Raw genomic sequence first — 24,612 nt, 5'->3', positions numbered from 1 at the left:
GTGACATCCTTGGTGTGACATTTCTGTAAGATACAATAAAATGATTAATATTCTGCACAAACATATCCCTCATGCTCTTTGTACTATTGTTCATTTAACCCCCATCACACACACACACACACACACACACACACACACACACACTACTACCCGCACACGCCTATGCATTGTACAGGCAGACAACTGTGATTTCACTGCATGGTTTCACTGTATTACTTGTAATAATTGTGTGAATGTGACAAATACATCTCCTGGTATCCTTATATCCTTGCATGATACATGAAAAACAAGTAAGGATTGAGTAACACATTGCATAAGCATGTCACACCACAGGACATGAAGTCACACCACAGGAAATTCACTGCATTGTGGCCATTTTAGTCCTTTTGTATACATGACTGACCTCTGAGCTCATGCTAACTAGATAATAATATTGTGTTTAATCTTATCTTGATATGTGTTTTCATTTATAAAAACAACTTTTTTCCTTCTATAAGAGCAGTCACACCTAAGGACACCATAACATGACCCTAAGCATTGCGTGACAGAAACATTGCAATATGTAGACATATTAAGAGGTGAATAGTCATCTTAAACTTCCACACCACTCTCCAATAACTGAGGTACTGAGTGCGTTGCAATATGCGACCTTGCCTCCTCCACTTGCTTTTCTCCTCGTACCAGGAAGTAATATGTCATGATGACATCACTGACAACAGCATTATATTTCAATATCTTGCAAAAGCTCAATTATAGAGTCTTTTTCTCATTTGCAATTGGGATGGTGAATGAAAAACAGTCCCTCAAAAGTTGTTATGGCTATGCTGACAGCTGGGAAACTTTATCGTTTTCTCCACAGAGGAGGGGGGGCCAGGAGGCGGGACGAGGAGACAAGCGCAAGTGGAGGAGGCAAGGTCGCATATTGCAGCGCACTCACTGACTGGTTAGGAGACAGTCTTTAAGACCCTTGTAGTTGGCCTTGCAGCTGCCCGTTCACAAACATTGACATACATGTCACCCCACAGGACGCAATTTGTGCTACAAAATTGAACTTGTAGTTAATATTACTGTCTTGAGTTTTGTTCACATTCACATGTCTTAATCTAAAGTTAATATTTATGCAATCATGCCAAATGCTTCATACATTATTCAAAATGTTGTTGGTTAATTTTTATATATTATATTCCAGGTTTCATTAATGTTACAGTCACACCACAGGATATTTGACATATAAACCTTAACATAAATCTTAACAAAAATGTTTCTTCTCATCTAAGACTAATATGAAACATAATGTACCACATCTTCTTTCATTGACATTTGTTTTTAAGAGGGAAAATAACAGTTTTGTAGGTTTTTAACCAATGTTACGAAAAAAACAAGGTGTCACGTTAACCACCCACATATAGACATACACAGGACAGACACAGGAAGCACTTTTGTCTACTAATTTTGGCTACTACTACTGCTTGACACCACGTAGTGTAGCTCCACCCACAATTTCGTTGCCTTCAATGACGATGACAATAAACTTCTTGAATATTTTCTGACATGATTATGTGTCCCCCTTCTCCCTATGTTTTATGTCTTTTTGCTTTAGATAAACAAGCATTGCTATTGTGTGGAATAGAGTGGACTTTTCACGCCGAGTCCATAGTCCAAGACTATGACTAGCTGAGAAAGACCCGGGGGACTTACAGAGAACGATGCCACGAACGAAGCAAAATCACCCTAAAAACCTAAAAGGTAAGGGAATTACAGCAGCTTATTGTTTTGCAGCTAATGAGATGAAATTATATTAAGAATAATCACTCTCTGGAAAATGCTTTGCCCACGGTCTAGTCTGGAGGAGTAGCGCATGGGCAGCAGGTGCGACGCCATGATGGATAAAAAAAGTTGACTCCCATGTCGACTCCGGAAGTCCGGTATTTGAATTGCATTGTGGGTGGGAGCCGCTGCTGCGAGTTCTGGTTCCGGTCGAAAGAGGATATGGGGCTGTTAATGTTCAGTTTGTGGCCAAATTAACCACAGCGGTCAGGTCAGCATTAATTGCGGGGAATAATTTATGGCTACATTAATGTCAAAAGTGTCCTGTGACCTGTTCCACACTCCATTCCTGGTGGTAGGGGCATTGCATCTTTGATGTGCACAAGGAATGAAAAAATGCACCCGTCCACTTGCCAATGACGGGTGAATTTGGGCTTTGGGTGGTGAAATATGTCAACCCACCCGTCACCTTGACGGGTGAAATTTTGCTGAATTCTACGCATCATCCAACATCAATGGTTTAATGAAATTGGTAATGAAAAGAGTTATTGGCATCACAATAACTGAATTTATGACCTCTGAAACAAAAGTATTGATCAGAAAATGACCTTACTTGGCATTACAATTTGGAACGGTTGAATATGAACTGGTAAAAATGGTGACTTCTAAAATCTTCTAGATTTTACAATCTACCTGCCACAGTGACTGGTGGGCAACATTTTTAAGTTCCACCCCTGATGAGCACCCAGTGGTTCTAGGGGGAGATTTCTAATGGGCGGTGGGAGAATAAAGTAGCTTTGCAAGCTAGACTGTAACATTAACAGTATGCTATCACAACATTAGCAAAGCTGTGTCATTGTCAATTCAGTTAAGTTTTGCTGCACATGTACATTATTTTCTACTGCACAATTATTAGTGGAAAGACTAGCAGTGGCACAAGTCTATGACAACAATGCTCAAAAATGGAATATTCTGAAACAGAGATTCTTTACTGAATGTGAAAAAAACAAAAGCTTTTCACTTGACAAGGATGGCTTAAGTGGTTGGGGTTCAGAGGTAGGTGGATGAAGTTGGCTTCAAACATCCAAGTCTTGTCAAAAATACATAGCATTTTTTTTTTTTACAAACATATAAATGTGCACGAGGGCAACTGACACCTACACACACTTAAAAAACTGAAACTTGCTGCCAAAGAAAAATACACTTGGTCTGAAATAAAAATTACTGAAGCCAGTTAGCCAGCAGCTGCTTACTAATCTGCCCACTCGCAACACTGGGCTGGGTATACATAGGGTCATTTCACGTGAAATCAGACACTTTGGGACCCGACCGACACGGATTTCAATCATACTTGGTGTGCCTTTATAGTAGCAAGGTAGCACCCCAAAACTGCATTGGTTTGAATCTGACACTTATGGTGTTTTCAACAATGGCATAATTCACTTACTATGTGTTTGGTTAAATGTTATGTTGTGTGGTCCGTTATCTTCACTGTTGTGTGATACCTGTTATTGCTGCGGTCCCTTTAAGTGTTCCGATGACGTTTCATATTGCCGGCTTTTCTGTCATGCGCGGCGCCATGTTTTTAGTCAGTTACATTAAGTTATTAAACGCGACTCACAGAGTCTTAATGTGAGAAGTTGTACGGCTCGTTTCTTCGCCTCAAGGCAACTTCCACACACTAATATTAAAGGACCAGTTCAGTCAATTTCAACATGCAGTTGAAATGCTCACACTACCCTGGACTTGTCAGTACGTGAGTTTTTTTTTTCTTCTTCTTCAGCCTTTTCCAAGATCTTGGTCATTGTAATGGGGGCAGCGCTTTGTTTACATTTCAAACAAAACATTTTATTTATTCCCCAAAAACATCCGAAAGGTTATACAACATCAGCAGACAACTAGCAAACAGCGGTACATTTTGTGAAAATATTTGTAGTAAACAAACGCTGCCCCCATTAGAATAGCTCATATCTTGGAAAGGGCTTAGCCGAAAAATGTGGCATCTCTGGGTACTGACAAGTCAAGGCAGTGTTTCCCATACATTAAGGAAACTATGGCGCACCGCCATAGTTTAAATTTGGCCGCCATAGTTTCGAAAATGAAAAATATATATATATATATTATTATTATTATTATTATTTTTTACTTTTTTTACGATTTCCGTTTTCTATTAAACGATTTGAAAAACGATTTCCTTCGCATTTTCCTCCTGGAATAAATACATCCTATAGAGAAAACCATGAGTGCTTGAAAGACAGAGGGGTCAAAAGCCTAGTCAAGTTGTTGTAGTTAACTCGGGTTTGGGAGCTATAAAAAACCTTGAGAGAAGGGACAGTTGGGATGAGTTTACTGACACTCCTCAGGCTTTGTTTTACAGTTGTATGGTAATGAGTTAGGCAACAGGCCTTCATTGACACAGCAGAGGAGACATCGGGCTGCATATGGAAATGAATGTGTAATGAATGTGTATAGACATAAATGTGTAATATGTTTGTTCAGCCCTTTTACCCTTTTATGGGAGGAATTTTGAAAAACTGGCCCTGTGACCAGCACCCCTCATGTAGAATGTGTACGCCTATGTGTGTTGGGGAAAAGGTATAGCCTACTCTCTTAGACCATTTTTGTCTGTGCGTTAACAATTTCACAGTGCTCCTAAATTCTTATCTGTGCTCCTATTTCTTTTTTTTAAACGCCGCGTGAACCCCCCCGCCCATTGCCCCGCGTGAAATACACCCCCCCCCCACACACACACACACACACACACACACACAAAAATCCCTGCTGCCCCCATAGTTTCCAAAAATTCTGTGGGAAACACTGCAAGGGTAGCGTGAGCAATACAACAGCATATTGAAATTGACTGAACTGGTCCTTTAAGGGAGAAACAGACTAGGAAAGGTTCACATGTGAGGGTCGGACACTATACATTCAACCTTGATTATATCAGTCAGTGTTGGTCACAAAAACCTGTCTGTGGTGTTGTTTGAAAGCTATTTCAGAGATAATGGGACATAAAGGTTGAAATGAGTTGTAATGAAGTAGTAATAGAGTAGTGTCAGGGACAAGACTGAACTGGCCATCTGGCATAACAGGCATTTTCCCGGTGGGCCCTGCACCCTCGTCGGTCCCTATTCCAGGTACTCAAAAACTACACAGCTTCTGCCCATTGTCAATGGACACAGTGGAAGCTAGACCATTTTCAGCATTCAGAGAAGGCAGGGTTGAAGGCATAAGCTCAGTAAAGGAATTTTCTAAATGTTCAAGCATCAAAGGGTATGTTGTAGCTGTATATGATGGCAAATAGTGGCTAGCATGTGTTGAGGAATGTATGCCGAGCACTGAAGAGGTGAAACTGAACTTCCTGCATCCTCGTGGACCATCTCCATCCTTCACATATTCCGATAGACATGCTGTCAAGTGATATTACTATGGTATTACCATATTATTACTAGGTGATTTGTATGATGTCATATTTTTGAGTCCCATTATCTCTGAAATTAATAAAGAACCAAACACCAGCATTTCAGGCCATCTTAAAATATGAGTTTTTTTAGATATTCAATTTTATTTTTTTCAATTAATCATAATTCATATTCTGAGGGTTGTTGTATTCCAAGCTGATTGTGTAATATGTAGAGCCAATAAAAAAAGCTTTCAAACAACAACACAGACATCTTTTTGTGACAAACACTGACTGATATAATCAAGGCTGAATATATAGTGTCCTACCCTCATTTGTAAACCTTCATTGTCTGTTTCTCCCTCAATATTCATGTCAGATTCAAACCAATGCAGTTCTGGGGTGCTACCTTGCTACTAAAAAGGCACACCAAGTATGATTGAAATCCGGGTCGGTCGGGTCCCAAAGTGTCTGATTTCACGTGAAATGACCCCATACACCCTTCACTTTGCGATCATCATTCTATTAACCAATGACTAACATTTTCCCTACTTGGCCCATACCATTCTAGACCTACAGTATAAGCACTTTACATTATCATCAGGGCTCTAAATTAACACACGCCAACCCGCCAAACACGGGTGAAAATTAATTTTGGCTAGTAGAAAAAAATACCTACCCGCCAATTTGGCTAGTAGCGCCCGAGTACAGTAAATTATGAACGGTAAACCGCTGCTCTGACGAACGTTAGACGGCGAGATTTCCTACATTACCCATGGACCCTAGCGTCACGAGGTAGCCTCCCACCGTGGGCTTTCCAGTGCAGAGAGCGGCAACTCCATGCTATTGCGCGCGCCAGGATTGAAAACATTTCAGACGACCAGCCTTCTGTCAGCCAGAAATATTCTACGTGTCAGCTAAGCTGCGCTCACACTATTCTGACAGGCAGCTCTCCTCCTATGCTCTCGTCGCTTTCGCTACAACCTTTTTTAACGTCACTACTGCTATTATTACTATATGAACCTTGCTGTAACAGGCTGCATTTTTGAAGCAGCGAGGCACTGACCGTTTCAATAACAGGACGCAGATTATGCATAGAGCTAGGCCTACTTCTGTTCTGTGGACTATGTTTTGTGCGAGTGTTGAGAATGTGTCGGGGGTTAGAGCAAGGTTCTGTGTGTTGGTGAATGCTAGTAGTAATTGTAACCGTAATAATAGTGACGTTAAAAATGAGTGGTTGTGGAACGAAATAGCGACAAGGGCAGAGGAGGAGAGCTGACTCTCAGTGTGACCGTAGCTGTCAGTTCAGTTGTCTTCTGAAATGTTCCGAGTCCTGGCGCAACTAAGTTGGATAGCCCACGCCATCGTAAAGACAAAAAAAGCAACCAACGAAGCTGTAGAAGTAACAAAGGAAGCGAAGATTCCCGAGATATTATTTACTTTTAGTTAAACTAGGCTTCTTGTCATTTTGTTGCGCGTGGTAGAGAAGAACTCCTCCTCTCTCCCCTCCTTTTCCTCTCATCTCTTCTGCGTGGTTTGGCTGTGTGCTTGGTTACTGTAGGCTATGTTAAAGGTCTGTTATGTGAGTGGCTTGTGTGATGTGATTCAGCTGTTTTCAGAGGAATTGAACAAAAACTAATCAAATTGATTAGGCCTAAGTAATGAAAGTAAAAAATAAAGCAGAAGTTAAAAAATAATTAAAAAATATATAGCCTATAATATGCTTATCATGTAGGCATATAGTAGGCTAGCCTATGCAGGCCTATAGTTTAGCCTATCTGTGTTGTAGAAATAGCTGAACAAAATGACCATAATAATAATACGAAAAAAACTAGCCTAATGCATAGTTTATTTTGGCGAGATAAAAAAAATGGCTAGTTGAACTTCTGTTTGGCTGGTAAGAAAAAATGTCCACTAGCCAAATTGGCTGGTGGTGGAAAAAGTTAATTTAGAGCCCTGATTATCATTACATTGCCGTTTTAAACAAACAGTGATCATTGCATACTTAAAGGTGCACCATGTAGAATGTGGCCAGAATGGGTACTGCAACTATGCTGCTCATTGAAACTGTGCTGCCTATGGGGTACCTAAGTCTCCACCCCTTCCTTCCGGGCGGCTCATGGGGCTGTGAAAGCCAAAACTTTTGACTGGGCTGCAATGGACTGTTCAAAGCTATTTTCCGATCCACCTCGCATTCCCATCTCGATCACACATATGCTGTACTTCAGAATTAATGATAACCAATGGTGTGCTTGTCGACTTTACTTGGCAAGCGATTTTTGAGTTGTGTGCATCCAAAAATATGTAATTATTCGGACTACACAACAGAAGTCGCACGTCTGACATGCAACCACTTCAGCCGCAGTGCAGCGGTAGGGCTGGCTGTGCAGCTTCAGCCTCAGTTCACATCAAATACGTGAGGTGCACGTTGTAGTCTCTTAACACAGTTTTGCACAAAAGCTAAAATAACCTTTCTTGCGTTGCGTGCTGAAAATGAGTGGATTCACAACGCGAATCCACACCTTTATACTAGTAAATATTGGTTTATTATTTAGTAAATATTCATGAAAAGATCAAATTTGGTAATGGGGCACTTCAGTCACGCCCTTCTACTTCCAACCCATGAGGCTGTAGCCCTCAACATTTTGAATGGGAGTAAATGGAGCGAGTCAAGCTAAATCTTCATCCCGTTTGGCATATGCTCCGGATTTCACATATGATGGCAGTGAATTATAACCAAAGTACAGTAAGTTTTCCAGCTAAAATGTCTAGTTCTGGAAATTCAAAATGGCGGACCATGGAGAAGATCCCCCTTTTCATGTATGAAAAGTGCAATTTTCCCAGTCATAATGAATACTTAAAATTTGGTGGTGGTAGAAAGTGTTCGTGAAGAAGGTAACATTTTTAAAAGGGCAGCATGAATTCTGGAAATGACCTACTAAAAATATTACACAAAACATGACATTATATAAACAAAACTGCCAGTTTACAGTATACAACGAAACAAACAAAACAAAGTTGCCCATGTACACTTCCCGCACCTATACAACATTTACCCCAAAGACAAACATAATTCAACACAACACATTGCAACATTCCCCGCTCAGTCACATTCTCCATTCCCAAAGTCACAGTTGGAACCGCAGCCGCGGTGAGCTCTTTCACGTACAAAAATGACAATCAGGTGGAAACGTGAGTCTCAAAATGTTTGCTTGCTGTCGGCTACCAGCTTGTAAACAAAATTACAAAAACACTTCGGGTTTTAATATGTGAGCGTGTGACCATTCTGATGCTCTTATGCATCCTCCTTCCAGTGTGCTTCCAAGCACAGTTCCAATCAATCACACAACAAATTAAAGTTTGGAGAAGGGGAGAGCAAAGCGCACCGTCTCACACTGAAACTTGATACATAGTCAGTTCAATACATGCGTAAATATACTGCTTTCATGTTTAGAGATGTACTTCACTACCTCATGTAAAGAGTTCTTCAGTACACTTTTAAAGATGTTCCTTTAACCACAATAATTAAATCTCTCTCTCTCTCTCTCTCTCTCTCTCTCTCTCTCTCTCTCTCTCTCTCTCTCTCTCTCTCTCTCTCTCTCTCTCTCTCACACTCTCAACTGGTGTTTCCTCTCCTCTCTGTTTTGTTGCTTGCGTGTTTCCTGCTTCCATGGAAACGAGTGTTTCAGAGAAAGGAGACGCCCTGTACTGTATGTCGTCATGTGTACTTTCAAGCCCTGCCTCTCTGCTTAAATGAATGTCTGTCTTGTCCTTGTCACAAGGTTAAAAGATACATACACTTTTATTTATTTATGCAATAAATAAGTGTGTGTGTGTGTGTGTGTGTGTGTGTGTGTGTGTGTGTGTGTGTGTGTGTGTGTGTGTGTGTGTGTGTGTGTGTGTGTGTGTGTGTGTGTGTGGAATCAGTCTTTGGATTCTATCGACAAGTCAGTCTGCATAAGTTGCATAATAACATTTAAAGTAATACCTATTCAGCTGTTGAAAAAGACCACTACTACTTATTGGCATGTGTTTCAGTAAAATGAACATTGTTGTTTCATTCTATAAACTAGTCCGGGAGCCGTGGGGTTGAACCCAGATTTCTTTGATAAAGTTTTTTTTTTTGCTTTATCTGATAGATTTTAGGCAAGTCTTCAAGATTTCAGACGATGCCCGGTGATATCCCTTGAGCATTTCCAGATTTTGAGCCTTTATTGTCCCATAAATGCAAATTATGACAAAAAACTAAAGACACCTAATATTACTGTGAATAATGTTACAAAATGTACCAAATTGCTAATATTACCTGAAAAACATTCACATTGGACTGCCTTAACACTGCCCTTATTGAAACAAACCCAATATGGGGTAATAATTAACCCTTTCATAACAGCAATCCCACAAATAAGGCGAGACACTGTAGGTGAATAGGGTATTTTTTTTAACTTGCAGATATCAATATGAAACTTTATCAGATAATTACTCGTATGAATTGGAGAAAAAAATGTATTACAAGTTTTCTATATTTTATGTTTAAATATGCTAATTAGGCTATTATCTAATTAAATATGCACTAATTTGCATATATTTTGATGCAATGAGTCTGACCACCTGAAAATGCCAGCTTCAAAATTCCTTTTTGTATTTTGTTAATATCGTACATACAAAAATATTTACTGTGGTTAATTGTGCTTATCTCCTTTTGTTATCCAGGTACAGAGAAAATACTGCTAATAACCTTAAAAAATGCGATTTCGGCCTATTTTTATGCATTTAGTTATATAAATCAGGTCATGAATGACAAATCAAGAAATGCCTCCGTAAAAACATTCACAACATTGCTTAGAATAAGACTGTAAAGTATGGAACGGATTGTGCATTAGGATACAGTACCGCACTCTGAGAGACAGTGAGAGAGAGACAGTGAGAGAGAGAGAGAGAGAGAGAGAGAGAGAGAGAGAGAGAGAGAGAGAGAGATCTAAACATAGGAAAACAGCTATACATTATATATACTGTTGAGTCAAAAAATTAAGTCAATCCAGTGTATCCTGACTGGTATTAAATTATCACTTAAAAGTCCATAAAGCCATCAAATAAGACATGTACATGCATTTAAATTCGCACAGAAAGACCCGTCTACACCTATACAACATACAGAGTCCTTAACATCTAAAACACCTATAGCCTACATTATATACACACACACACACACACACACACACACACACACACACACACACACACACACACACACACACACACACACACACACACACACACACACACAGTAAAGCTCACACAACATTGGTTCGGCAGCATCCCAGCCGAAAACATGCACAGAAAATGGTGCAAGGCACACTGTTTACAGCACAGCTATATTTCTTAGAATTGCAGGGGCTTTTACTCTTGCAACCACATCTGATCATCTGTAAAATGTAGTCTGGCGCCACTTTGACATTTTCTGGAACACTTATTGGTATCAGTGCTTTGTTGCATGCGCCTTTCTTCCATCCAAATGCTTCAGGAGATAGTTCAGGTGGAGTGTGAACCAATGTCCTCCACAATATTGCTTGAAAATGAGCCCTTTTCACATTCTCAAGAAATGCCTCTGTTGTTGGTGGAAGAGCAACCAGGTTAGGTGAAGATAAATGACCTTTCCCATTCTTTTTTCCCCATACCACCAACCTTGTATGTGACATGCTAATACTGTCTGGAATGCCATAACATGCCGACACAAAGTTAGTGGCCTCACTGGAAAGTTGTTGGAATGGTGCCAGCACATTACCAATTGATGTCAAGTGATATCCAGCTGGGTAGAGTGATATTGAAAGTCTGAAAAGTCTGAAAGTACTGAAAGTCATGTGAACTGATCATGGAATATAGCCTCTTTGTACAGATGCGCCCACCTACATTCCATGGTCAGCTCAGACCCAATCAGACTCTGCTGGAATGACTCAACTACATCATAACATTGATATGAGAGCCTTAGATAAGAGATTAAGACTTAGTCATTACAATTTTGAGGACAATAAGGTGAAAACATAGGCTCTGCGCAAAGGGGTAAACACATTGTCTCTTTTATGTCACAATGATCAGTGTGGATCACTTTTGTGATATCAGCATGTCCAGTTAGGAAGCAACACTGTGAGTCCATTCGACTACTGTTGTGCAAATTTAACAAATAGTGGGTAGAAATGGTAACGGTAATATAAACAAGCCCCAAAACAGAGTTATCCTCTAGGCTGTGGCACAGTCTATCTCTTTTCCCATCCTTTCTGGCTGTTTCTTGGTCACATGAATGTTTTCAATGTCCCACCCCTGGAGTTGGTGTCTATCACCCACTAAGAGCATGGACGAGGTGCCAAGAGGCATGCCGTTACACCAGGGGACGTATAGGAGACGGTTTTAAAACTTAGAAGCGGGATCACCATCTCCTTCCTTGGGACAGGTGGCACAGGGAAAGCACTGTCAGAGCCCTGAAAAATCAGTTTTGTAGGGTACTGATGTGCATGTTTCTGCTCAACTGGTCAGAAATAGTCTTCATCAAGTCTGTTTGAGGGCCTGGTATCCACAACTGAAGCCTATGCTTACAAAGAGGAAAAGAGCAATTTGCATGAACCAAAAAACATCAAGAAAGGCACATTCACCATTGGTAACATTGATGCTGTTGTTGTTCATTTTTCTTCACATGTGAAACTTCAGTTATGATGGAAGAGGGTATTGACCCTGAATAATAAACCCACATTACAATTTTCTAAGCATAGTAGCATAGTAAGCATAGTTCTTTACACCACATTATTGTGACACATTAGCAATATTTATGATTAGAAAAGTCAAGAGCTAGATCAACAGTGTGTTAATATTACAGGTTTATTCATTTTCACATTTTTTTTTTCTCGTGAAAAACGGTTTGAAAATAGCACCCCCATCAATATTGTGTAACATTTGACCTATATTATGACCTTGAACCATTGTACTTGCATAGTTTAAAGACCTAAGATAATTAAATGGACCATTATGAACATAGTCTATGTGTTGTACGGGGTCAGCAACCCAATGACACAATTTTTTCCTTAAAAATCGATATTTTGTAACCTTTGACCTCTATTATGACCTTGACATTGTACTTATATAGCTCAAAGTTCTACTGTGATATAGCATCACACATTTTAGACTATTACTGTAAATGGGAAATCATGAATAACTGGGATAACTGTGGATAAACTGGCAAAATAGGCGAAAAACACATCTATTTGGGTGGGAAAAGTAATTTCTGGGGTGGGGGTGGGGGGGGGTCTGGAAGATTTTTTCAAAAAAATTACACAGCAGTGTTTCAAACATGTGGTAGCATCAGAAAATCAGGGCTATTGTGGTATTTGGTATTTGGTATTATTTACCCCCCCCCCCCCCCCCCCCCCCCCACATGTAAAAGGTCAATTACAATGTCATTTTGTGGATTTACATTTTTAATTTTATCTCTTTCCATGTTAATACGACCACCACTGAAATTATGTACTTTGTAGGCAAACAAATAATCAGCCAAAAATTATGGAATTATTATTTTAAATTTTATTTTGTGTTACAACAGCACAGGAAGAGTAAATAGCAATGTATGAAATGGTGAAATTCTGCGTTGAATTAGGAATCCTTTCTGGGTATGTCTGAGCTGACACCACCAATATTCGCCTAAATGTTACATATTTCTGCTTGACAAACAGCTAGTTATGTAATTGTCTAAAATGTATTTGGTACGAGGACACTTTCTCCACTTTGATGTGGCAGGCCTACCACCCAGAATGCTCTATGGTTAATCATAGTGCAGTTATGAAGCTGTCAAAAGCTTGCGGGCTATGGCTGCAGCGAAATCAACATGAAAGGGGTATTTTCCGAAATTGGCACATCACCCACTCTTATACTGATGGGTAAGTGTTGGACAACTACAAACAGCAAAACCAAACAACCCACTATGAGATATAAAGCCACGTTTGGCGAAATGTTGGCCTTTGTGTCTCCGACTTGGAAAATCAGGCTTTTTGGGTGAATGCCCCGCCCCCAAACATGCATGACCCCACCCCCACTGATGTCCCATCACCCCACCACCTGTTCTTATACACATCCTACCATGTAAACAAACACAAAATAAGTATGGTATAGGGTATTTGGTCAGCATAACATGAATTGGGAGCCAAACACTGTTGTAATCTATGGCTGCAGCACATCAAGCATAAAAGGCTCAATATCTGAAAATCCTCAAGGGATATCACCGGGCATCGTCTGGAATCTTAATAGGTACACCTTAAGCAACCACAAACTGCAAAGAAAAAAACTTTATCAGACGAAACTGGGTTCGGCTGATATTTGGCTTTTGGCTGCCGGACTATGACAACATTTCCTCGGAATATCGAATGAAAATATTGTCATTTAGAGCATTTATTTGCAGAAAGTTACAAATGGTCAAAATAACACAAAAATGCAATGTTTTCAGACCTCAAAAAATCCAAAGAAAACAAGATGATATTCACTTTAAAACAACATTAACGATGTTAACTTGGGAAGAGTTCAGAAATCAATATTTGGTAGAATAACCTTGGATTTTAATCACAGCTGCTCTTCACCAGTCTTTCACATCGTTCTTGGATGACTTCATTCCACTCCCGGTGCAAAGATTCAAGTTCTGAGCTTTGTATGATGGCTTGTGATCACCTCTCTGCCTTTTGATCACATTTCAGGGGTTTTCCATACGACTCAGGCCTGGAGATTGGGATGGCCATGACAGGGTCTTGATCTGGTGGTCCTACATCCAGACACTAATTGACCAAGCTGCATGGCATGGAGCATTGTCCTGCTCAAAAAGACAATCCTATGAAATGGGGGACATTGTCAGAGTAGAGGGAAGCAAGTTTTCCTCCAAGATATCTTTGTTTGTGGCGTCAGTAGCGCACCCTTTGCAGAGATGAATCTGACCAGTTCCAGCCTTGCTGAGGCATCCTCAGAACATAACCTAATCCAAATTTAACATCCAATCTAACACCCGGTCAACCAATAGTTAGATAGATACCTAGAGAGGTCTACAAACCAGTGTCTTGCACCTGCTGTGGCATTTAGCAGAAAATAGGTGACTATCTGAGGATGCTCTATTTGCATTACTATTTGCATTACTATTATGTTGTTTTAAAGTGAATATCATCTTGTTTTCTTTGGAGTTTTTGAGGTCTGAAAACATTGCATCTTTGTGTTATTTTGACCATTAGTAACTTTCTGCAAATAAATGCTCTAAATGACGTTATTTTCATTCAATATTCGGAGGAAATGTTGTCAGTAGTTTATAGAGAGAAACAACAATGTTCACTTTACTGACAAACATGCCAATAAGTAGTAAGACCAGAAAAACTGGCTATTTCGAGGTGGTCTCTCAATTTTTGCCGCAGCTGTATATGTATTCATAGTCGCAAGTAGAGATACATACTGTATGATATAGACCCCAGACATATTCCAACAATCCAAACATTTGTAGATTTTGCTCACTGCCTTTTATGACGCATACATTGTGTGAAGTCAGTGTTGAAAGCCTATAATTATTGAGGAATTTTTTTTTTCCATTTTGTTCCCATATACTGTACCGAAAACTGTGACCCCATAACCAAGGTAACTTAAGCACCGAAACGTGATTTTTGTGTACCGTTTCACCCCCAGCTGTGGCCCATCTCTGTTATTCTCCACCATGTTTTTATAGTTCCCTGAAAGGTAGCCAGTTTTTTTGGGCTTCATAAGTTAAAAAGCTCCCAGTGTGATTTTCCACCTTGCTTTATTGTTTATTCCCCTTACTAATCCCTTCTCACATGCGTAGCCAGTATGTCAATCATTGAGTAGAGACTTGGGCTATGACAAACATTTGGCTACTCCTGTGGTGATGTTTTTTAAATATTTTTTATGGGCCATATTCCTTTATTGGGACAGGAATGTTAGTCACAGTAAAGAAGTGTGAGAGAGAGAGAGATTGGGAAGGTCTGAAATGACCCAGGGTGTATTCGAACCCCAGACTATTGGCACCGTGCGGCAGACAACTTTGAGACAACTTTAGTTGTGATATTGCGCTATATAAATGCAGGTTGTATTGTCTTGTATTGTATTCATGGAGGGGTGCATAAGTGCGCTGCACCACACCACTAGCCTGATTATCATCGTCTTTTCAAATATCCTCCGAGTCTGACCAAGAGCATAATAATTAGCATTTCCCAAACGGTTGACCCGCCTCCCTTGGTTTGCTAATGGTGTAGCGTCACTAGGAGGGCACGGCCTGGCTACCACACCACATCACCTCCCGCATTTTAAAGAATTTATCAGAGTTGAAGAAGACTCTCAGTCTTATGGCCTAGTAACTTACTTCCTGCCTGATGAATGTTTAACCAAGAAGCGAGCTGATGTTTGGGCTTTGTGTGACAACCAGGCCTGTGTGGTAATCATCAACTAGCATGCGTTATCTGACTGAGTCACATAAGGGAGTTTGGCAGGCTCCTCTGCTCTGATGTAACAAGACAGAGGAGCTCACTAATATATTGGACATCAGTCAGTACATTCACATGCACTTAGAGACATTCAAATTAGTGCCCTTAATGTCCGACTAAGCTTATAAACCATCAAACCAAACTTTAACGAACCAAACACCCCTTTTTCAGGTATTGTTTATGACCTTACAGGCTATGTTTACACAAGAAACCGGCCATTTTAAAATATACGTTTTTTTGATATTCAATTTTTAATTTTTCAATTTATGATCATTCATATTCTGAGGGTTGTTGTATTCCATGCTGTTTGTGTAATTTGTAGAGCCAGAAAAGAGCTTTCAAATAACACCACGGACATATTTTTGTGACTTACACTGACTGATATAATCAAGGCTGAATGTATAGTGTCCTACCCTCATAAGTAAACCTTTGCTAGTCTGTTTCTCCCTTAATATTGGTGTCAGATTCACACAAATACAGTTCTGGGGTGCTACCTTGCTACTAAACAGGCACAGCAAGTATGATTGAAATCTGTGTTGGTCGGGTCCCAAAGTGTCTGATTTCACGTGAAATGACCCTAATGTCATTCTTCATGGAGCGTTGCCAGGCATGTGTACAGCTTAGTCAGACTATTGACTACCTGAACCCCGATTTGAACCATGTTTTTTGTTCCTTTTTGCTGTTGTTGTGATATTTTGCTTAATAAATAGAGTTGGTTTTGAATGTAATGGTCCAGACCAACAGATCGTTGAGGCTTACAGGCCCTTAATCATACCCTCCACAGGTACCCACAGGGCAAGGGGGTAGCCCGGTAATTTGGGTAATGCTGTGAATGGTTTTGTAAGTAGCACAGGTTTTTATATAGGACTTGTGCTCTCTCATTCTCACATTTGGTACCCAAACACACACACAGACACAGACACACACACAGACACACACACAGACACACACACAGACACACACACAGACACACACACACACACACAGACACACAGACACACAGACACAGACACACAGACACAGACACACACACACACACACACACACACACACACACACACACACGATCCATATGTCTTTCTCACATGAAACTGACACTATTCACATCCCCATGATCTAGCACAGGGGTGGGGAACCTATGTCTCGAGGGCCATTTGAGGCCCTTGAGGCTGTTTTATCCGGCCCCTAATATAATTTTAATGTTATGCAGCTTCACATGAAATATGACATATTTTTTTAAAGAATCTTAGAAAATGTATTTGCAATACAATTAAGTTATATTCAGGGGACCTAGAGAAGGTGGGGTCTGTTTTAAAGGTGGCTGCCTTCAATATAGGCCTAAAGTGTAGGGAGGAATCTTGGTTTCTGTTCATAGTACGGCCCTCGGAGGACTTTTACGGCCCTCGGATGAATTTGAAGTGGCCCCTCGAAAGAAAAAGGTTTCCCACCTCTGATAGCAGGTCATGAGGCTACAGTATGATACAGCTATCGGATATAGCTTCATATTACTGTAGTAGTGTCAACAGCACTCAGCTGTATGGTTTTCACCAAATTTTAAGAAATGTAAAAAAAAAAAAAAATCTAGAAAATGTATCGTGCTCAATATTATGTACTATGCAAACAAATGTATTTAGAGCACTGAAAGAGTTAAAGTATGTTTGAGAGCATGAATTTTTTTTACATGTTGTGTCATGCTCATGTAGACAAACCAGTCTTTCCGTCAAATTAGAGTGTGTGAAAGCAACGAGAGTCACACAAAGGGAACTTCTATCCCAGAGGCGGGAATAGCCCTGGCGTTTTAGCAACAGTAACTACAACACACAGGCTGAAACAGGCTCAGGGTTTTCCGCTTCACTGAGCGCTAACGTCTGAGAAATCAAGGAAAGGCACAGGCAAAAAGGGATGCCTAGTGAGTGAGTGGGTGAATCTACAGAGCGTGAATGGTAGATAAGAGAAGGTGAAGGGAGAGAAAAAACTCTTGATGACTTGACTTGATGACTTGATGTTTTTTTCTTTCTGCGCAAGGAAGCCTGATCAGGGACTGAGGTTGCAAATTAGCTATCTACAAACCTTTTATGTATTCACATCTGCAAGGCGTGTCATGTCCTTGCCATGTCATGTTTGTAATAATGAAATGGTAAAAAAGATGGGATATTATTTGCATTACAGTACACTTAGCTGACACTTTTATCAAAATCAACTTGCAGTACAAGGCAAGGTCCCTGGAGCGGTGTGGGGTTTGGTGCCTTGCTCAAGGGAAGATCAGTCATAAGGGTGAAGTAGAGGTGAAAGGGTGGGATTTGAACCTGCAACCCTCTGATCTAAAGCTCATCTCTTTAACCATTAGGCCATGGCTGCTCCTAGCCAAATTTTGCACTTAAACTCTTAGACTAATGCAGCAGGGCAGTCTGGAGATAAGATAAGATAAGTTAAGGCTTCATTGTCTGTAACACATGAAACAGAAAATTGTCTTTGGTGTGGCTCATTCTCACAGACCATGCTCACTGTGCCCTCCTAGTGACGCAACACTTTCCGCGTTGAAACTAGTCAGGTCAAGACCAATGCAAGTACTTTCTGAGTTCCCGAAAATACGGGAACTCCTCCCACTTTGTCGGTAAGCCAACAACCATATGCAAATCAAGGGAGGCTGGTCAACCATGCTGTTTGGGAAATGTTAATTGTTATGCTCTTGGTCAGACCAAGTCTCGGAAGAGATTTGAACGTTGTGTCACAAGGTACCGGTACCACCCGACCAGCCCCAAGAAGGACCGGACTCCCTTCTTGGTGGTCGGTGGCCGGCAGTTCTGGATGGCCTCCACCTTGTCGAGCTGCGGCTTGACCACGCCCCCTGCAAGCGTGTAGCCCAAGTATGCCACCTCAGGCTCAGGCCACTTATTATTTCACATTTAGGTCTACTGACAATGTCTAAATAGTGTAGACTATTCATTTATTTGTTTTTTAGGGCTATGGTGGTTAAGCAAAGGTGGAATTTTATCTTGTACTTTATATTTACTGTATTGAGAAAAAAATACTAATTTGTTGCATATTAATGAACATATCAGTATGTTTAGGTGAATAAGCCCTGGGGGGGGGCACAGCAGCTTGGCTGGGGGCCAATGCCCTCCAATGCCCCCCCGTGGCGCCGGCCCTGGAACTTGTAACATTTAAACACCCACCCTTACAATCAAGTAATGTCTAACAATCAAGTAATAAAAAGATAAAGTGTCTTGGTGCTTTTAAAAAAAACCGAATGACATAAAATAATAAATATTGCGTATTGGCCAAAACTGTTAAGACTTATGTTTCTTAACATGTGGTACTTGCAGTGAAACATGGTTGTGACCATCCATTGTTGTTTCCATTTCCGCGGCCTGAGTTGCCATGGCTGTGTGCGCATGAGTGAATGTGAATGTCTATTATATTGCCATTTTGCACATGCTTTTATACCTCCCCTCCATAAATCCAGTCTTGTAAGAACAATAAAAAGTGTTAATATTGGGATCCTGGTCTCTGGCATTCGTACAACTTACCTGTGTTGCCTTAATTGTATTGGTACATCTAAAAAGGGTTAATTCCTACGGTCTAACCCCCCGTAGGTGGCGTAGTCGTGCTCTTGGTTATTAATTGGGCTATATTCATTAAACCTCGAATGTCCACTCGGTTACATTTGGCATAAGTCGGCCGATACCGATACACTTAAAATGTGCAAATATCGGACCGATATCTATATCTGTCTATCCTTACACTGAAGCGTCAACCTGATGGAAGTAGTTTGAAGGAGTGATGGAGGGGGTGAGAGGGGTCCTCTGTGATCATTTCAGTTTTCCTGATCACTGCAGCAATGTACAGCTCAGGTAGGGAGGTTTGAGGTGAGCCAGTAATTTTGATGGCTTGGTTCACTATACGTGAAAGTTTATTCTTTTGTCTAATACCAATTAAGTTGTACCAGGAGGATATATTGAAGGTAAGGACTGATTCTATGAGAGAACGGTAGATGAGGGTCAGAATGTCCTTGCTGACTTGGAATGGGTAGAGGTAGAGAGAAGTTGGGGAGGTAGAGGGAGTGGGGTTTGAATTGGTTTCCAGTTGGCCCAGAGTGCCAATGAGTTTTTGGTAGGCATGCACTGATGTGAACATTTTGGCTGATTCCGATATTGATATTGCGGTTTTGTCCGATAACCGATATAAACCGATACCGATTTTTAAAAAAGAGATAATAACAAGACTGACAATGATGCAAACTGAATTTTTGAATTTCCAAAAACACTTTTTAACTCCCTGTGATAAAATTAGATTAAAAAAATAGTCAAGTCACTGTCAAGTCTAATCTTTTGAAATGTAAAAAAACATATCAGAACCAATAAGATTAAGAACTGTGGCAAATAAACATCTGCGTTAATATCGGCCCAGTTTTACCCATCGGACCGATGTCCGATGTGTTGAGAGATGTCAAATATCTGCCGATACCGATGTTAAGGCTGATACATTGTGCATCCGTAGTTTGTGGTGTACTGTAGAGGCACGCTATCCCCGGTGTCTTTAGTTGATAACATACAATGCAGTCACTGTCGTTGCCCACTAGTGCAAAACTTTTGTAGTCCAGAAGTTTACTGCGGCCCGCGAGATTGTGAGCGCGCCCCCAAATTTTGGCCTATGATTAAGAATCCCTGTTTTAACGCCTCTCTTGGGTGAAGTTGAGCATTTTTTGTCTTCCTAATAATGTTTCTTTCACAATATTTTCACAATACCTCCTAATACTTCATAATACATCCTACACTTTCAGAATACTTGATGATAATGTCTCCTTCATAATACTTTGTATCTTTAACTGACATAAAAAAGTGGAATAAATTGAAAAATGGCAAAAACGACAAGCTTTAGATGCACAGGCAACATTGGCCCAACTACACATGACAAAGGCCTTATGTGGGTTCCCGTGTGTGTGACCAAGAGCAAAGCTAGTAGTGCTTAATCATTCGCACTGGAGATGCAGAGTGTAGCTGTTGCCAGGGCAACGGAGCGGCATGAGTCTTTGTCTACAGGTGCCGTTTCACGTGTCCAACTGCTGTAGTCACATGAGGCTGTACGTGCGCGCGTACAGAGAGAGAGAGAGACACACACAAATAAGAAAAGGTGCACAAATAAGAAAAGAAGAATGGTAGCAGACAGAGAAGAGGACACAGAAGGTGAGAGAAGGAGAGACCAGCTGACATGCAGACAGAAACAAGTCAGGGACAGAGAGGGAGAGTAGAATAAATGGTGGGGGGTTTCTGTTTTGCCACTGGGCAAGAGAAAATGACAAGAAAGCTGATGCAAGGAGTTGAGAAGACAAACAATGAAATTGTTGGAAAAATGGCAAAGGAAACAAGGCTGCATTACCTTTAAAAAACAAGAGCAATCATAAACTGCATCGTGGTCTCCTTCCCAGTGCTAGATGCATGTGTGGGGATGTGCATTTGGTGCCATCCGTACAATCCATCCACCCACTGTGGGCAGACTCATACAGACAAGGTCATTGCAATACCTTATAGGAGTGTGTTCAAGATATCGGTATTGGGATACATCGCTGCAGGCCTCTTCACGATACACGTATCGATACGGAGGCGTCAGTATCGATATTTCATGTGCAACAATTTGTTCATCAAGTTGCTGAAACTGCACCTGACAGTTGCCCCCAGTAGGCCAACAGCTTTGTGAAGTATGTGTTTTACATACACTAGAATGTTGTTGCTCTGCAGAAAAACAAAAAAGCAACATTTGATGATACATATGTCTTTAAAAATGTGCAAAAAAAGCATAAAAACTTTAATAAAGCCGAAAATATCGGGATATATATCGCCTTGACGACCATGTATCGGAATGCACATGTATCGCAATGCGTACCATATTGTGACCCCTGTATCGAGATGTGTATCGTATTGTGAGATTGTTGCCAATACCCACCCCTAATACCTTGCCCAACCTCCTCTGGGGTGCCAGGTAAAAATGCACAATGGGGGTTTGCACATGACAATGTCTGTTATTTGTAAAACTCTCCATATATGTTCATCTCTTGGGCCTCATTTATCAACTGTAATCAAACAGATCTGTGCATAAATGATATCCCCCGAGTGGAATTGAAATATTCTGTGACAATATTCTGTACTGTCTTTCCACACATGTGCACACTAACTCACAGTGGAGAAAAGACATCATTAGACCATTACCTTTGGTGAGGAAGTATTACAGTAAAAACGGCAATAATAATGGGACAAACAACAAAGTAGTGCAGTTGTTATAGAAATGTGGTCTGTCAGATACCTCAAGTCTGTGAGGGGAATTCAACAAGTGTAGTCAGCATTTCCAAGACAAGCCTACATAGGTTTTATTTGTAACATTATAAGTCTAAACTTCCTCTTTCACTACAATAAGTTGCACCATTTAATTTATATGAAAAGAAAGGATCTGCATCTGACTAAGCAGCAACACCTAAAATTGTGTGTGAAAAAGTGTAAAAGATCCAGTCTACTCAGGAGGCAGGTGGTCCCTGAAACAAAAATACTTTGGGACAAAGTGGTCCTCGTTTTGAAAAGGTTTGAGAAATACTGGCATAGTGAACGATGTGGCCTTAGGATTCTACTGTCTGTCTGTCTGTCTGTCTGGTGCACTCTCATTCACACCACATGATAATAGGCAAGCTGCCTCTCTAAATGATATGCTCCCTCAACCACCCTCCTCCTCTCATTCTTTCTGCAGATGGAGACTCTCTCTCTCTCTCTCTCTCTCTCTCTCTCTCTCTCTCTCTCTCTCTCTCTCTCTCTCTGTCTGTCTGTCTGTCTTTCTTTCTTTCTTTCTTTCTTTCTTTCTTTCTTTCTTTCTTTCTTTCTCTCTCTTCCTCCTCCTCTGGAATGTTTTATTTTTTTCCCCACTTTCACTATCAATTTCAACTTCACCACTTCACAGAGTCGCATGTAAGGGCTTCCGCACACCGGCTCCGACAAAGTGCTGAGCACTGCTCAGCTAAAATTCGATTCCATTGTTTTCAATAGAACCACGCACACTGGCGCCGATGTCCGCGGACATTCGCCGATGTCGGATAGCAATTAGCAGAGGTGGAAAAAGTACAGAAAATGTGTACTCAAGTAAAAGTATCTTTACTTTGCCTAAATTCTACTCAAGTACAAGTAAAAGTACCTATCTAAAAATCTACTCAATTAAATGTAAAAAGTACTTCACTTAAAATGTAATTTGAGTAAAAAGTACTTAGTTACTTTTAATTAGCTTTCCTCTTGAGAATGTCATGTTTATTTTTCTTGAATATCGTCCTCCATAACCTCTATCTCTTGCTTGGCACCAGCCATCATCCAATACATTCTACATTCTACATTCACTGGCTCCCTATACGCTACAGAGTAGATTTTAAGATTCTTTTATTTGTTTTTAAAGCCCTCCATGGCCTGGCACCATCTTACTTATCTGACCTACTAAACGTAAACGCCCCCTCTAGATCCCTCAGGTCATTAGAACAAGCGCTCCTCATTGTACCACGCTCCAGGTTGAAAACCAGAGGAGACAGAGCTTTTGCTGTAATGGGCCCCAAACTGTGGAATGACCTGCCACTCTATATCCGCCTGTCCCCCTCCCTAGCTGCTTTTAAAAGTCACCTTAAAACTCACTTTTATGCATTAGCTTTTAACACTGTATGACCTCTATGTTTGCACCTAGTTATTTATCTATCTATTTCTACTTTTATTATTTTTTATTTCTTTGTTCTTAAATGTTGATTATCCCCTTAGCTCTTATATGTATTCTTATTTTTAAATATGTGTCGTTATGAAACTGTCTTTTTATGGTTTGCCCTTTAACATAACCTATCCCCCCCCCTGTGTTTTTTTGTTTATTTTGTTCTACATGATGCTCAGTTTTAGATCTTATTGATTGTGATTTCTCTTCTCTATTTCGTCCTATGTCCTCAAGTATGTCTATGGGTTTTAAGGTTGAGAGATTCCTTTCAAGTCCTCCTACTTGTCCAGCACTTTGGACAGCTACCTTTGTTGTATTTTAAAGTGCTTTATAAATAAAATTGACTTGACTTGACTTGACATTGATACAATATAGTAAAATAGTGGAAATACTGTGTGCCATCCTGCACAATCTTTCATTTCTGGCGGATTGTGGCATTATTGTGCATGGCATTTTGTCTCTCAGTCAATTTTTTTTACTCAGTACTCAGGCCAGGTTCCAGTGTAATTGAGTAAAGTACTTGGGTCAAAATGTACTCAAGTACAAGTAAAAGTATTAATTTAAAAATGTACTTAAAAAGTACAAAGTATTCATAAAAGCTACTCAAGTACAATATTGAGTAAAAGTAATAAGTTACTTTTCCACCCCTGGCAATTAGAGACCAGTTCTATTTTGTCGGCGCCGCCCATTGACTATCAATGCAATGTTCGTGTGAAATTGGGTTTGGGGGTCCGAATTCTGTCGGAAGCAAAATTGCGCCGCAGTGCTATCGGAGCCAGTGTGCCTAACAGATTTCTTTTTGAAATATATAATATCCAGCCACTTTATTACACCTTGCTGGTACCGGGTTGAACCCTTTTTTGTCATTAGACCTGCCTTAACTATCTGTGATATTGACCTGTTTAGAATTCACGTCATCACTGACTGCGTGCGCATTGTTGACTCAAACACACACACACACACACACACACACACACACACACACACACACACACACACACACACACACACACACACACACACACACACACACACACACACACACACACACACACACACACACACACACACACACACACACAGACAGACAAACAGACAGTGCATACCCTAAAGAGAGCTTTTGTTGTGGCCCACTCATAATTAATGTTAATTTTTCATTTTTACAGCATAAATCTTTTCGACTCGTTAATTTGCAGTTTAATTTATTTAATTTATTGA

At 40.4% G+C, this 24,612-nt stretch overlaps 1 protein-coding gene across 4 annotated transcripts in view; it reads left to right on the top strand.

The window, feature by feature from the left end:
- The window catches only part of hivep1 (HIVEP zinc finger 1), an 85,877-nt gene that overhangs the window by 4,212 nt on the left and 57,053 nt on the right, over nucleotides 1–24,612 (top strand). For 2 of the 4 annotated variants that reach the window (XM_063185130.1, XM_063185129.1), the window contains exons 2-3: nucleotides 860–943; nucleotides 1,601–1,746. In XM_063185130.1, coding sequence (XP_063041200.1) covers nucleotides 1,707–1,746 — 40 coding nt within the window. In that variant the 5' untranslated portion in view covers nucleotides 860–943; nucleotides 1,601–1,706. The remainder of the gene's footprint in view (nucleotides 1–859; nucleotides 944–1,600; nucleotides 1,747–24,612) is intronic. The other 2 variants (XM_063185127.1, XM_063185128.1) reach the window with 1 other exon arrangement.

Source organism: Engraulis encrasicolus, chromosome 20 (genome assembly GCF_034702125.1).
Source record: "Engraulis encrasicolus isolate BLACKSEA-1 chromosome 20, IST_EnEncr_1.0, whole genome shotgun sequence".
NCBI classification, from domain to species: domain Eukaryota; kingdom Metazoa; phylum Chordata; class Actinopteri; order Clupeiformes; family Engraulidae; genus Engraulis; species Engraulis encrasicolus.
This window is presented reverse-complemented; position numbering and strand designations above follow the sequence as displayed.